At 45.5% G+C, this 15,133-nt stretch overlaps 1 protein-coding gene across 1 annotated transcript in view; it reads left to right on the top strand.

The window, feature by feature from the left end:
• Positions 1–12,789, top strand: part of TMEM68 (transmembrane protein 68) — a 90,076-nt gene extending 77,287 nt beyond the window's left edge. Inside the window, exon 9 of the mRNA XM_063923739.1 lies at positions 8,941–12,789. Coding sequence (XP_063779809.1) covers positions 8,941–9,045 — 105 coding nt within the window. The 3' untranslated portion in view covers positions 9,046–12,789. The remainder of the gene's footprint in view (positions 1–8,940) is intronic.
• The last annotated feature ends 2,344 nt before the right edge of the window (positions 12,790–15,133 follow it).

Genomic DNA, 15,133 nt, shown 5'->3' with positions numbered 1-15,133 from the left:
AACAAATTTAATACTTACAAAGTCAACCAGATGAAAACAATTCTGTTAATATTTAATACTATTAATAAATAATTCAGGCATGTTGAAAAGGAAAACATGGAAATCAATTATTAGATGGTAAATGTAATTGCTCTATTAATCAAGTGATATTACTCTGCACTGAAGCTGGAAATAAAATTATATTTCATTAAACATTTAGAAACTTTTGTCAATCAAAATTTTTCTTTAGAATAATAATTATTTAATCACAGTAATTTTTAAATTATAAAGGTAAACCAGTAGGGCTGAATGTAGTCGGAACAGACTATGGGTCTGATAGGCTGAGCTGAATATCATGTATATTTGATTGTACTGAATCCTGTGAACACTTAACCCACTACCTTAATTAGTTTGAAGCATATGCCAGTGCTTTCTGTCGTGTTTAAGCTCAAAATGTAAAATACCAATGCTTTTAATAGCAAAACATTGGGTGGAATGTAATAGGGTCAGAGTTTGCCATGGTCCAGGATTTCTGCTGAGATTGCATGCATTTTTAAAGCAGCAATCATATACAAGGCAAAATCAACCTGGTGTTTGTGTGTGTCCAGGAATATGGGGGGTAATTCAGAGTTGATCGCAGCAGCAAATTTGTTAGCAGTTGGGCAAAACCATGGGGGTAATTCGGAGTTGATCGCAGCAGGATCTTTGTTAGCAGTTGGGCAAAACCATGTGCACTGCAGGGGAGGCAGATATAACATGTGCAGAGAGAGATAGATTTGGGTGTGGTGAGTTCAATCTGCAATCTAAATTGCAGTGTAAAAATAAAGCAGCCAGTATTTACCCTGCACAGAAACAAAATAACCCACCCAAATCTAACTCTCTATGCACATGCACATGGTTTTGCCCAACTGCTAAAAAATTTCCTGCTGCGATCAACTTGGAATTACCCTCCATGTGCAGTGCAGGGGGGGCAGATATAACATGTGCAGAGAGAGTTAGATTTGGGTGGGTTATGTTGTTTCTGTGCAGGGTAAATACTGGCTGCTTTATTTTTACACTGCAATTTAGATTTCAGTTTGAACACAACACACCCAAATCTAACTCTCTCTGCACATGTTATATCTGTCCCCCCCCCCCCCCCCCCCCCCCCCCCTGCAGTGCACATGATTTTGCCCAACTACTAACAAATTTGCTGCTTCGATCAACTCTGAATTACGGGGGTCATTCTGAGTTGTTTATATATATATATATATATATATATATTGTTATATATTTTTCGTTATATTTTTCTCGCAACGGAGCGATTAGTCGCTAATGCGCATACGCAATGTCCGCAGTGCGACTGCGCCAAGTAAATTTGCTATGCAGTTAGGTATTTTACTCACGGCATTACGAGGTTTTTCTTCGTTCTGTTGATCGTAATGTGATTGACAGGAAGTGGGTGTTTCTGGGCGGAAACTGGCCGTTTTATGGGTGTGTGCGAAAAAACGCTACCGTTTCTGGGAAAAACGCGGGAGTGGCTGGAGAAACGGAGGAGTGTCTGGCCGAACGCTGGGAGTGTTTGTGACGTCAAACCAGGAACGAAACTGACTGAACTGATCGCAGTTGCCGAGTAAGTGTGGAGCTACTCAGAAACTGCGAAGAAGTGTCTATTCGCAATTTTGCTAATCTTTCGTTCGCAATTTTGATAAGCTAAGATTCACTCCCAGTAGGCGGCGGCTTAGCGTGTGCAAAGCTGCTAAAAGCAGCTTGCGAGCGAACAACTCGGAATGAGGGCCTACCTCCATAGATTGTAAGCCCCACTAGCGCAGGAACTGTGGTGAATGACTATGGGCCTAATTCAGAGTTGATCGCAGCAGCAAATTTATTAGCAGTTGGGCAAAACCATGGGGGTCATTCCGAGTTGTTCGCTCGCAAGCTGCTTTTAGCAGCTTTGCACACGCTAAGCCGCCGCCTACTGGGAGTGAATCTTAGCTTATCAAAATTGCGAACGAAAGATTCGCAATATTGCGAAAATACTTCTCTGTGCAGTTTCTGAGTAGCTCGAGACTTACTCTGCCAGTGCGATCAGTTCAGTGCTTGTCGTTCCTGGTTTGACGTCACAAACACACCCAGCGTTCGCCCAGACACTCCTCCGTTTCTCCAGCCACTCCCGCGTTTTTCCCAGAAACGGTTGCGTTTTTTCACACACTCCCATAAAACGGCCAGTTTCCGCCCAGAAACACCCACTTCCTGTCAATCACATTACGATCACCAGAACGAAGAAAAAACCTCGTAATGCCGTGAGTAAAAAACCTAACTGCATAGCAAATTTACTTGGCGCAGTCGCACTGCGGACATTGCGCATGCGCATTTGCGACTAATCGCTCCGTTGCGAGAAAAAAATAACGAGCGAACAACTCGGAATGACCCCCCATGTGCACTGCAGGGGAGGGGGGGGGGGGGGGGGGGGCAGATATAACGTGCAGAGAGAGTTACATTTGCAGTAACAGAACATGGGCAGAACATTTGCAGTAACAGAAAATGCTGTAAGAGTAATTTTTGTGGAATTAAATTTGATAAATAATGTAGGGAAGTGGGCCTATTATAATGGATTTTATAATGTATTTTAGGGATTAAGGCAATGGTAAAAAGTACAAATACAGTTTCAAATACAGGTTAAATGTTTTGTAAGATAACCACAGAGATAGAGATTTGTGGAGATCTTGTTATTTGGTCCATTCAGCAATTAATAGTGTCTGTACCGGTACCCAAATTGTGGTGATTCAGATGTTCGATAATCAGCCAGTGATACATCTCTTCCAGTTATTGCTGATGCAGCCATTGGCCAACAGGATTTTCCAGTCTGATTGGTGTCCTACCAGATCAGATGTTGATCATCTGGCATCATTTTGGGGTTGACACACATACAGATTTTATTTTACGTCCTAGAGGATGCTGGGGTCCACATTAGTACCATGGGGTATAGACAGGTCCACCAGGAGCCATTGGCACTTTAAGAGTTTAATAGTGTGGGCTGGCTCCTCCCTCTGTGCCCCTCCTACCAGACTCAGTTTAGAAAATGTGCCCGGAGGAGCCGGTCACAGCTAGGGGAGCTCTGCAGAGTTCTCTTAGGAAAAGTTTATTTTCTTTTTTTCAGAGTTTATTTTTTTTACAGGGAGGCTGCTGGCGACAGCCTCCCTGCAGCATGGGACTGAGGGGGTGGGCAGTGTCCGCCCTGCCGGGTCTTGAGCCACTGCCTCCGCTGACTGGACGTTGCGCTCCAGAACGCTTGCCCCGGCAGACAGCCGCCACCCCCTCGGGAGCTGAAGATGGCGAGTGAGTCACTGTCCCCACTGGCAAGCGGGGGGACAGTGTGAAGCAGGCGGCTAGAGGGTTGGAACATGGTCTTAACCACGCTCCGGGAAGGCTCAGCGGTACTGCGGTGCGGCGCTGGGGGGGCGCCCTGGGCCAGCTCCGGACCCTACACTGACCACAAGCAGCCTGTCGGGGCCTACGGATCCAAGCCAGCATGAATTCCTCCGGCCAGTATAATCTTCATTGAGCGGGCAGACAGCACCATTGAGGGGGCGGAGCTTCTCCTCAGAGCGAACCCAGCAGCTTTCAGCGCCATTTTAAAGCCTGCAGCTCACTGCCAGTGGATGCCAGCTCCCTCCTGAACGACTACAGCTATCTGTATGGTACCAGGGGGTTGTAGAAGATGGGGGAGACTGTGTTAAGGCTGTGTCACCTATTAAGGGACACAGTCAGCGCTGGTTTAGGGTCTCCCTATACTCTAACAGTGCTGTGTGTGGGTTGGCTCCAATCTCTGTGTCTCTCTGCCATTCTTGGGGGGGAAACTCTGCCTGTCCAGTACCCTGTGTGTTTGTGGGGTGTTTGAGGGTGTGTGACAACATGTCTAGGAACACTGTTTCATATGCTGCAGAGGATTTGTCTTCCCAGGATTTGTCTTCCTCAGGATTGCACTGTTTTAGCACAGATCCCGGCTAGAGAGCCAGAATGGTTAGTCTCTCTGAGGCGTCGTCCAGGCAGAGGTTGTTGCGTTCCATCACAACACAGCTGCTCAGGAGGCACGGTTGGATCCTGGACCTTCCAAAGTCTTATCTGGAGCCGACAAGGCGGCTGGCTTTCCTGGGAATGGTTCTCAACACGGAAGTGCAGAGGGTATTTCTCCCGGTGGAGAAAGCGTTGGTGATTCAAGCAATGGTCCGGGAGGTCCTAAAGCCTACCCGGGTATCGGTTCATCAATGCATACGCCTTCTGGGGAAGATGGTTGTTGCCTACGAGGCTCTACAGTACGGCAGGTTTCATGCTCGACCTTTTCAGCTGGACCTATTGGACCAGTGGTCAGGCTCTCACATACACATGCACAAGAGGATACGCCTGTCTCCGAAAGCCAGGATTTCGCTCCTCTGGTGGCTGCAACTTCCGCACCTTCTGGAAGGGAGAAGGTTTGGAATTCAAGACTAGATCCTTTTAACCACAGATGCAAGTCTAAGAGGTTGGGGAGCAGTCGCTCTGAGGGAAACCTTTCAGGAACGATGGTCGGATCTAGAATCACTTCTCCCGATAAACATCCCGGAACTCAGGGCCGTTTACAACGCCCTTCTGCAAGCAGCACACCTTCTACAGGATCCGGCTGTTCAGGTGCAGTCTGACAATGTGACCACAGTGGCCTACATAAACCGACAAGGCGGAACGAAGAGCAGGGCTGCCATGTCAGAGGTGTCAAAAATCCTCATCTGGGCAGAAAGGCACGTGGTGGCGATGTCTGCAATCTTTATTCCGGGCGTAGACAACTGGGAAGCAGACTTCCTCAGCAGACACGATCTCCATCCAGAGGAGTGGGGCCTCCATCCGGAGGTGTTCGAGGAGGTAACCGGTTGGTGGGGGGTTCCCCACATAGACATGATGGCCTCATGCCTCAACAAGAAACTACGGGGGTACTGTTCCAGGTCAAGAGACCCACAGGCTGTGGCGGTGGACGCACTGGTGACACCGTGGATGTTCAAGTCCGTGTATGTGTTCCCTCCACTTCCTCTGATACCAAAGGTTCTTCAGCTCGTAAGAAGAACAAAGGTTCTGGCAATCCTCATTGCTCCGGACTGGGGGCTTTATCTTGTATAAGCCCCTATCTGATCTTCCATGAAGACAGGGCGGAACTTAGGACTCGTCCACAGTTCCTACCTAAGGTTGTGTCGGCATTCCACATCAACCAACCTATTGTGGTGCCAGTGGCTACTGACTCCTCAATTACTTCAAAGGCCTTGGATGTAGTGAGGACTTTGAAGATTTACGTGAAGAGGACGGCTCATCATAGGAAAAGTGACTCTCTGTTTGTCCTCTATGATCCAAGGAAAATTGGATGTCCTGCTTCTAAGCAGTTGATTTCACGCTGGATCAGGTTCACTATCCAGCATGCTTATTCCACGGCAGGATTGCCGTGTCCAAAATCTGTTTAGGCCCACTCTACTCGTAAAGTGGGTTCTTCCTGGGCGGCTGCCCAGAGTGTCTCGACATTACAACTCTGCCGAGCAGCTACTTGGTCTGGGTCGAACACGTTTGCCAAGTTTTACAAGTTCGATACTTTGGCCTCTGATGACCTCAAGTTTGGTCAAGCCGTTTTGCAGGCGCCTCCGCGCTCTCTCTCCCGTACTGGGAGCTTTGGTACATACCCATGGTTCTAATGTGGACCCCAGCATCCTCTAGGACGTAAGAGAAAATAGGATTTTGGTTACCTACCGGTAAATCCTTTTCTCGTAGTCCGTAGAGGATGCTGGGCGCCCGCCCAGCGCTTCATTTTCCTGCTTTGGTTTTATTGTTCAGTGTTACCTGGTTCCTAGGTAAGTTCTGCGTTATTTACGGTTTCAGCTGTTGCTGAAGTTGTTCCGGCATGTTGGTCGGATTCTCAGGTTTGTGTGAGCTGTATAAATCTCGCCACTATCTGTGTAATTCCTTCTCTCGAAGTATGTCGTCACCTCGGGCACAGTTTCTAGACTGAGTCTGGTAGGAGGGGCATAGAGGGAGGAGCCAGCCCACACTATTAAACTCTTATAGTGCCAATGGCTCCTGGTGGACCCGTCTATACCCCATGGTACTAATGTGGACCCCAGCATCATCTACGGACTACGAGAAAAGGATTTACCGGTAGTTAACCAAAATCCTATTTTCTGTCAGGATGAGCTCACAGCTAATTACCACTATAATTTTACTTAATGTTGGATTAATGGATTTTCATTTCTCTCTGAGATTGAGCCATAGTTAATGTATCACTGATGCATAGTTGTATATTCTTATCTTCTCATGTGAGCAAACTGCTTTGAACATTATGCAGAAACCAGGATGACTGCAGTATATGCATTGATGCACCCTGAGACATAGGACAATCGAGCAGGCATGATTTTCAGGCACTTTGCTCTGATCCTTAAGGTGTGTACACACGGTGCAATTTTTCTTACAATTTTGACTATATAGTCCAAATCGTAAGAAAATATAGTGCATATCGCATCGTGTGTATAGTCCTTGCGATGCTGATGTGCGATCCCGCGGGATCGGCATCGCAAGGAAAAATAGACTGTGCAGGCAGCCCAACATTGACTATATCGACGGGGCCGGAGAATAGTCAATGTCGGGCTAAAGCCACATCGCGCCTTGTGTTCACGCCATTAGTTTACACATCGGATCATGAGAACAACAGAGGTGTTCAAGAGAACCTTATTTTTATGACATTTAACCCCCTGCGGTCACAGTAAGCAGTGATAACAGAAATTATGTGTCAAAGCATAATGTCCACAGCATCACAGAATATTTAAGGAATTGTTTTGACAGGGATGGAACGTTAGCATTTGCAGCAGTAATGACCATAACATGCCCCAACTTGCTTAGAGCACAGTGATGGAGTGTTGAGGAGAAGAGGTGTACCTGCTAGGAGACACAAACACTATCACCTGATGCTTTTATTGTACCGCTACTTACAATGGCATGAACTTTAACAGCTAAGTTAGGTAATAGTGGCAGCTAATAAAAGCTCTGTTAGCCAGTATGCCCATGTCTTTATTACACCAGTGTGTACTGATCCTGCAGGTGGCACTGACCAAAGTACACGGCTGCATCTATAGATCATAGGGGGAATCCAGTGCCAGGTGAAGGGTGCTTATTGCTGTGGCCCCAACGTTTTAACAGCACCGCATCTCGCACCCTTCACCCGCCTGGCCAAATGCCAAATTCACTCAAAAGTCTCGCTACCCTATGGGGCTGTGAACACTTTTGTGCAGGATCAGGCTGGCATAATGAGTCAAACAGGTGGATGACTTTGCCTGGAATGGACTTCTCCCCATAATCTCATAACCATCATTGGGTCTGATTAAGAGTAACCTGCAGTTTAGCTACTTTTGTGGGCTTGGAAAACAGTGCAGATCTCCGCCTGTATTTCCACGTTTGCTGCATCTTTGTAGCTGTGCTGCCCGAATCCATCCACTTTTGAAAGTAGCCATCATTACTATCCGAGCAGATTTGCACCAGAACTATCCTATGAAATCAGACGGCTGTCTGTCAACACACAACTGTTATTAAGGGGGACATTTACTAAGCAGTGATAAGAGTGGAGAAGTTGTCCTATCAACCAATCGGCAGCTCTGTAACATTTTATAGTATGCAAATTATAGATGTTACGTCAGTGCTGATTGGTTGCCATGGGCAACTTCTCCACTGGCTCACGTCTCCGCTCTTATCACTGCTTCGTAAATGTCCCCTTATGTCACCAGTCTACCTAAATGACTATGGCACAGGGCAGTAATGATGGTGTAATGGTTAGCATTACTGCCTCACAGCGCTGAGGTCATGGGTTTGATTCCTACCATGGCCCTAACTGTGTGGAGTTTGTATATTCTCCCCATACTTGCGTGTGTTTCCTCAGGGTACTCCGGTTTTTTCCCACAATCCAAAAATATACTAGTAGGTCAATTGGCTCCCAACAAAAATTAACCCTAGCGTGAATGTGTGTGTACATGTGATAGGGAATCTAGATTGTAAGCTCCACTGGGCCAGGGACTGATGTGAATGGGCAAATATTCTCTGTAAAGCGCTGCGGAATACTGTATGTGTGCGCTATATAAATAACTGGTAGTAATAATAATAATAATAATAATGGCACCCTTTCACTCTACTTAGCCTATCTGGGAATGACCACTTTCTGCCCTTGTACCAACATACAACTGGACGCTGCTCACATATGTACAACTCTGAATAGCCCTTAGTTACATGTGAATCTGGCCCATTATCTTATAGACTCACATATGACACAATGTTCTTTTATGGTCAGCAAATGTATCTCTTTATAACAGTGTTTCCCAACCTTGGTTCATGTATTAGTAATATCTATGCTGGAGCACAGATTGTTAAATCAAAGCAACTGAGTTACTAATTAAGCCACCTAAAGTCATGTATTTCTATCCTTAAAAACTGGACTGTTAGGGTGGAATTCAAATGTTTGAAAAGTCGGTTGGGTGTCTGTTTTTTCTTGTCTATTAGATAGGAAAAAACAGACTCCGAACTGACTTTTCAAACATTTGAATCTCCCCTTAGTGTGCCTTAAGGACCATGGTTGGGGAACTCCTGCTTTTTAAGATTGAAGAGTATCTCATGTATTAGTACATTGGGGTCTACTCATGAAGCAGTAAAAACAGTGGAGAAACAGACCAGTGGAGAAGTTGCCCATGGTAACCAATCAGCATCTCCCTTACATTTGATAGAATGTGCTTGATAAAGGCTTCCTTCAAAGCTGATTGGTTGCCATGGGCAACTTCTGCACTGGTTCTTTTCTAGACTCGTTTCACTGCTTTATAAATAGACCCCATTATCAGTAGCTTGAAGGTTCTCATGTTGAGGAAGACTTACTCTGTCATTCTGGATGTGATAACTCTTGTTTATAACACAACAGTAAATCTTTGATTTTACTTCCAGACAAAATATGCCCTTCAGTCACTGATAGACAAGCATCAAAGAATCCCTGGGAACATTTTTCGAGCCCTTCTGGAAAGATTTCACACGACACATAAAGAAGATTAAAGTGCATTAATATATTGGACTGCATTCTGGATTTTTCAACAACTGTAAATTATATAGTACCGTTAAACCATTTTTATGTAAAAATGAGGCAAGAGAAGTTTCTACTCAATGTAACAAACACCTGCAAATGCTCTGCTTGTCCAGTTATATTATTGATGTACTCCGTGCTGGCTTCTAGTAAATGACAGAAAGATTTATGTTATTGTAGAACCAGCGAGCTGTATATAATAATATCTGGGTTTAGACCGCATGATCAGTTCTGTACAATGGGACTTTGAACTACCTCTTTTTAGTGAACAGCGAATGGGCTCTGCGCCCATCCAGAGCAGGGACTACACTAGTCCAGGGCACAATGTGGGGGCTTACTAGAACATATGAACAGTATTCCTGCAGCCATTATCACCTTAAGATGCTACATACAGTATTTGTATTAATAATTCACAAGCCATGTTAATGCCTGTTCAAACGCCTGGAAATATTTGTACAAACAGTGAGCTTTTAATGTCATTGCTTCTTATCGATGAGTTCTGATGACTTCATTGATCATTCTAAGGAATAACTCTCCTATTCTTGTAAATACAGGTTGAGTATCCCTTATCCAAAATGCTTGGGACCAGAGGTATTTTGGATATCGGATTTTTCCGTATTTTGGAATAATTGCATACCATAATGAGATATCATGGTGATGGGACCTAAGTCTAAGCACAGAATACATTTATGTTACATATACACCTTATACACACAGCCTGAAGGTAATTTTAGCCAATATTTTTTATAACTTTGTGCATTAAACAAAGTGTGTGTACATTCACACAATTCATTTATGTTTCATATACACCTTATACACACAGCTTGAAGGTCATTTAATACAATATTTGTAATAACTTTGTGTATTAAACAACGTTTGTGTACATTGAGTCATCAAAAAACAAAGGGATCACTATCTCACTCTCACTCAAAAAAGTCCGTATTTCGTAATATTCCGTATTTCGGAATATTTGGATATGGGATACTCAACCTGTAATGATATTTATCAGCAGTAACTTTGGAGATATTTGCACATAATCTGCATCTCTGTCGTTATATGGTCACAGTATTACAGAGTGCTAACTTCTTGTCTGCTCACCCCTTTCTCACAGGACTAGAATACCAGGGGGTAGATGTACTAGAGCAGGCCTGGCCAAACCGGTCCTCGAGATCCACCAACAGTTCATGTTTTCCAGGCCTCCTGGAAATCTGTAGAATTGTCAGTTAGGAATGAATGCAGCACATCTTAATTAGTAATGACTACACCTGTGCACCAGATAGGTGGTCTGGAAAATGTGAACTGTTGGTAGATCTCGAGGACCGGTTTGGCCAGCCCTGTACTAGAGCTTCCAAACATGAATAGTGCTGGTGTTGCCCATAGCAACCGATAAGATTCTCTCTACCATTTTCTAGGAGCAGTAGAGAAATGATAGCTTGAATCTGATGGGTTGCTATAGGCCAAACAACCATTTTTCATTTTTAGAAGCTTTAGTAAATCTGCCCCCAGGAGTGGTGATATTGAGGATGCAGACTGGTCTTTTTCAATTATTTGTGACCGATTCAGAGATGCTCTTGAAATGTGGAATAGGCCATATTGATCAGCAGATCATAACCTTAGATTAAAAAAAGAAATTCAGACCAGAAAGATCCTTCTCCAAGAGTTCATCGGTGGGATGTAATGTCGCCCGAGTCCGGCGGCCGCCTGGGATGCCGGACGACCTCTGACTTTATTTAAAGGGATAATCACTTACAAGACATAGTTTTGCCTTGTAAGTTATTGCCCCTTTAAAAAAATGTCCGCGTTTGGCCTGCCAGCATCCCACACGGCCGCCGGACTCAGGCGGCATTACATCCCGCCGCAGATGTCTGTGGCGGTAAAGTTGCAGAAATGGTTAGGAACATAGGTAGTCATTCCGAGTTGATCGCAGCCAGCAACTTTTTGCTGCTGTTGCGATCAACTAGCACACGCCTATGGGGGAGTGTATTTTAGCTTAGTAGGGCTGCGATCGCATGTGCAGCCCTGCTAAGCTAAAAAAAATTACAAGTAAAACAAGACTAGGCCTATACCTACTTACCCTATGTGATGGATCCAGCGATGATGGGCTCGGCTTTGACGTCACTCCTTCGCCCTCCGTTCTCCTGGACACGCCTGCGTTTTACTCGCCACTACCCGAAAACCTGTCGCCGGGCAACGTCGCGCACGTGCCCTGCATCCGCCTTGCATGCGCATTCCGCACCCGTTCGCACCACAGCGATAAACCGCTGCATGAGAACGGATCGGAATGACCCCCATAGTGCTCCCACGGATGAGCAGCTTTGTGAGGAAGTTGAACAGAAATGGTGAGGACTCCAAAAGCACTTTGGGGGCCACGATAATTGCTGGACCTGTTAATAAATAGGATTCTGTTGTGTCGTGTCCTGTCCTTTCTCCTGGAAGTTGACTCCTTAATCACCTGCTGCAATTAGTACCCAAAAGGAAATCTCAAAGGTAAATTCACAACAGGTTCCAATCTTTGATAGTGCAAATAATGGGAAGACAAGGAAGGTGTAGATGGCTAATTGGTGGGAAGCAGGATTGCTGCTATAATGATCATAAGGTAAGGATCAGACATGTATGAAGGACCATACAGACTCTCGGATATGCTAGGGATGGTATCTGTGGTTACCAGACTCTCCTATGTTTCGCTGGTGTCTGTAATTGTTGAACATTATATTATACTGTATATGTTTATCATGACATATCATAACTACTGTATTTGAAGGCAGAGTGATTCATTTTTTTTTCCAGTTTGGCCGTAACATTAATGCAAATGGACATTCAGATATGTTGTGCTGCAGTTTTGCGTTATGGTTTGGTTTTATTGCGTTAAAGCATAATTAATATACATATGTTTAGTAATGAATACAGACAGCCTGGGTTTAGCTGCGTAAAACAGCTAAAACCAACCAAAGTGCTGGGCACAATGTGGAAAGTTCCGTTTGTGCGGCCAAATGGGTCACTTTTCACTCCTTTCAGATCACCAGCATGGGGGACTGCGAGCTGAAATGTCGGCACCGTCAGCTGTTCATGGCCAAACAGAGCAACAATTGAATTGCTCCATTGGGCACCATCTGGTGGCTGCCGGGACGTAAAAAATTAAATTCTGCTCTTTAAGCAAAGATCCTCGGATACATGTTGACAATACTATACTAAAGCACAATCACTCACTGCCTCTAATAGAATACCTCCAGTCTTAAAATGAATTGCTTTAATTTGAAAAGCAGTTTATATTAAAATGAAGTACAGCATTTCAAATGTGCTCTGTATAGATATACATACAATATTCTGAGTTTATGTGTATGTTGCTATGATCCAGTAGCTTGTACAGTATATCTCCCCTGTACACTGTAAGTTCTTTTAAGCAGGCCCTTCTTTACCCTTTATCTCATGTCTGCGCCTCCTTTTGTCAACCTCGTCTGTACTATGTTCTATGTGCAGTTGTATCTATGTGATCTATCAGTGGCCACTACTGCAGAATTTAATGTCACATTACAAATAAATGATAATGACAATCTTGTATTAATAGAGGTCTAACTTCTGCAAATCTTATTTCTCCATATACATTTTCTCTGATTACTTGCTTTATTTACCAAATTGATTTGTTTCCCATGTCTTTCTCTGATTTTTATTGCTGTAAATAATGACTTTTAGAAATTAAAAATATATATTTCTTCTTAGAGGCATGTTAAATCATTTACTTGGTTAAATATTTTCTGGTTAATACAGTAATAGCTGGTAACTTTTATTGATGTATTATGGTGTGTGGTATTGTGATTTAGCCCTATTCACATGACTCTTTTAGAAGATGTGAAAACATTCAGTGTTAGGGATGCATGCTGGTTTAAGGAGATAAAGTACCATATTTTTATTTTTTCAACAATTTTTTTCTATATTCTGCTAAAACATTTTCTCTGGCATCCATATGGGATATTGGGGGAAACTAGTACGATGGGGTATATACGGTGTCCAAAGGAGCCAGGACGGTTGAAATTTCTTCAACTGGGTGTGCTGGCTCCTCCCCTCTATGCCCCCTCCCACAGGCAGTTTAGAAAAAGTGTCCTCAGGTGAGGATGCACATCTCTGCAGCTCCAGAGAGTTTTCTTCAGTTTATTTTCATCTTTTATTCATATTTTCAGTATGCTGTCTGGGCAACAGCATACCTGCACCGTGGGAGTAAGGGGGCAAACGGTCACCAGCCTTACGAGGTGCAGAGCCGTTTCCTCGCTGCAGGACCACCGTCCTGAGGGGTTGTTCAGCGGGGCACTGCGCCTTGGCTGTCACAGGCGTAGCACACCGCACACCCCTAACGCTGCCTGATGGTGTCATCACTGGTGAGTACAAACCGCGGACCCGCTAGGGATGTCCCCTGGTTCAAAGTGCGGCTGACCACGGGCGCGGCGTACGGGACCCTAAGATCCCCTGTGTAGAACTGGCACAAAAGGGCTTGACTAGCACTTGTGTGATGTTTTAAGCTTAAAAGGAGACTTTTGCCAGTATAATATATGCATGTAACTCCGGTGCCATAGGAGGGGGCGGAGCTACCTCAGTGCGGGACCTGAGGCGTTTTGGCGCCTTCCTCTGCTTACTGCAGCCATTTACAGCACACACAGCGCTTCCTGATCCTCAGACACGCTGGATATCTGGTACAGGGTGTAGCAAAGGGGGAGAGCCGCTTGTGTACACTATCCTGATCCTATCTAGGACAATAACTGTTAGTGTTTACTGTATTATAGGGAGCTGACAGCCTCACTGGGGCTGTGCAGCTCAAGGTGTGCTGGTGTCCTTCTTTGTGTCTACTCTCACATACAGTAGGGCAGGCTTGCAATATAACTGTCTGTGTGTATGTTATTGTGTTTACTGTGAATATGGGTAAACCCAAACTGTGCAGTGTATGTCACACTAGATTTTCTCCCTTAAGGGCCTTATTCACGGCTCGATTTGGGGAGAGATGTGTGCTGAGCGAACCGCTCAGCGCACATCTCTCCCACCACTCAGCACAGCGCGATGTGTACTGAGCGTGCGGGGGAGACGGGTGTCGCTCATTTCACCCAGCAGGTGAAATGAGCGACCTGCTAGATTGAACCTGCATGCAGGCCACTCTAGAACCAGCGATAGCGATGCGCGGGGCTGCACATCGCTATCGCCGTGGGGGTACACACGGAGAGATCACTGCTTAAAATCTAAGCAGTCTAGTCAACCCTCCTGAAGCACATTCAGGACACTACACGTGTCCCCTGTGATTCGCTCAAGGAGATGGGGAACATTAACGCTCTGACTTCTGCCATGGCAGTGTCGGCGCACAGGGCCTTGTGGTTGCGTTAGAGGATTGCGGACGCAGAATCCAAACGTAGTGTGGAATCCCTCCCCTTTTCTGGGGAATGGCTTTTTGGGGTTGAATTGGATACCTGAATTTCCAAAGTTACGGCTGGGAAATCCACGTTTCTCCCCTCCGGGGCCCCGCCAGCGAGACGCTCCTATCCGGGGCCGTCTGTCCAGTCCTTTCGGTCTCACAGATATTGATCTAATGCCAGAGGTGCCTCCAATGCGGCTAGAGCAGTGGTGGCCAACCTGTGGCTCTTGAGCCTCATGCGGCTCTTTCTTTATTCAAATGTGGCTCCCGACACTCTAAAGGCCCGTACACACTGGTCGATATATCGTCCGTTCTCCTGAACGGCCGATATATCGCGGGACCGTCGGCCAGTGTGTACGGCCGATACGTCTGTGAACTCCGTCGTTCACAGACGTATCGCGTCGGCCGCGCAGCACAGCCGACGGCCAATATATCTACCGATATATTGGCGCGTCGCTGTGTGTGTAAGGGGCGGTCGGCCGGCCGCCGTACACATGCTGCGGCGGCCGGCGGTGATTGACAGGTGAACTGGGCGGTAGTGTGTACACGCCCACCCAGTTCATGACGTCAGTCCCCGACGGATCGAGCAGTGTGTATGCTGAACACACTGCTCGATCCGTCCATAGATATATCTGCAGATCAATTGATCTGCAGATATATCTGTTAGTGTG

Source organism: Pseudophryne corroboree, chromosome 5, assembly GCF_028390025.1.
Source record: "Pseudophryne corroboree isolate aPseCor3 chromosome 5, aPseCor3.hap2, whole genome shotgun sequence".
In the NCBI taxonomy this organism is placed as follows: Eukaryota; Metazoa; Chordata; class Amphibia; order Anura; family Myobatrachidae; genus Pseudophryne; species Pseudophryne corroboree.
This window is presented reverse-complemented; position numbering and strand designations above follow the sequence as displayed.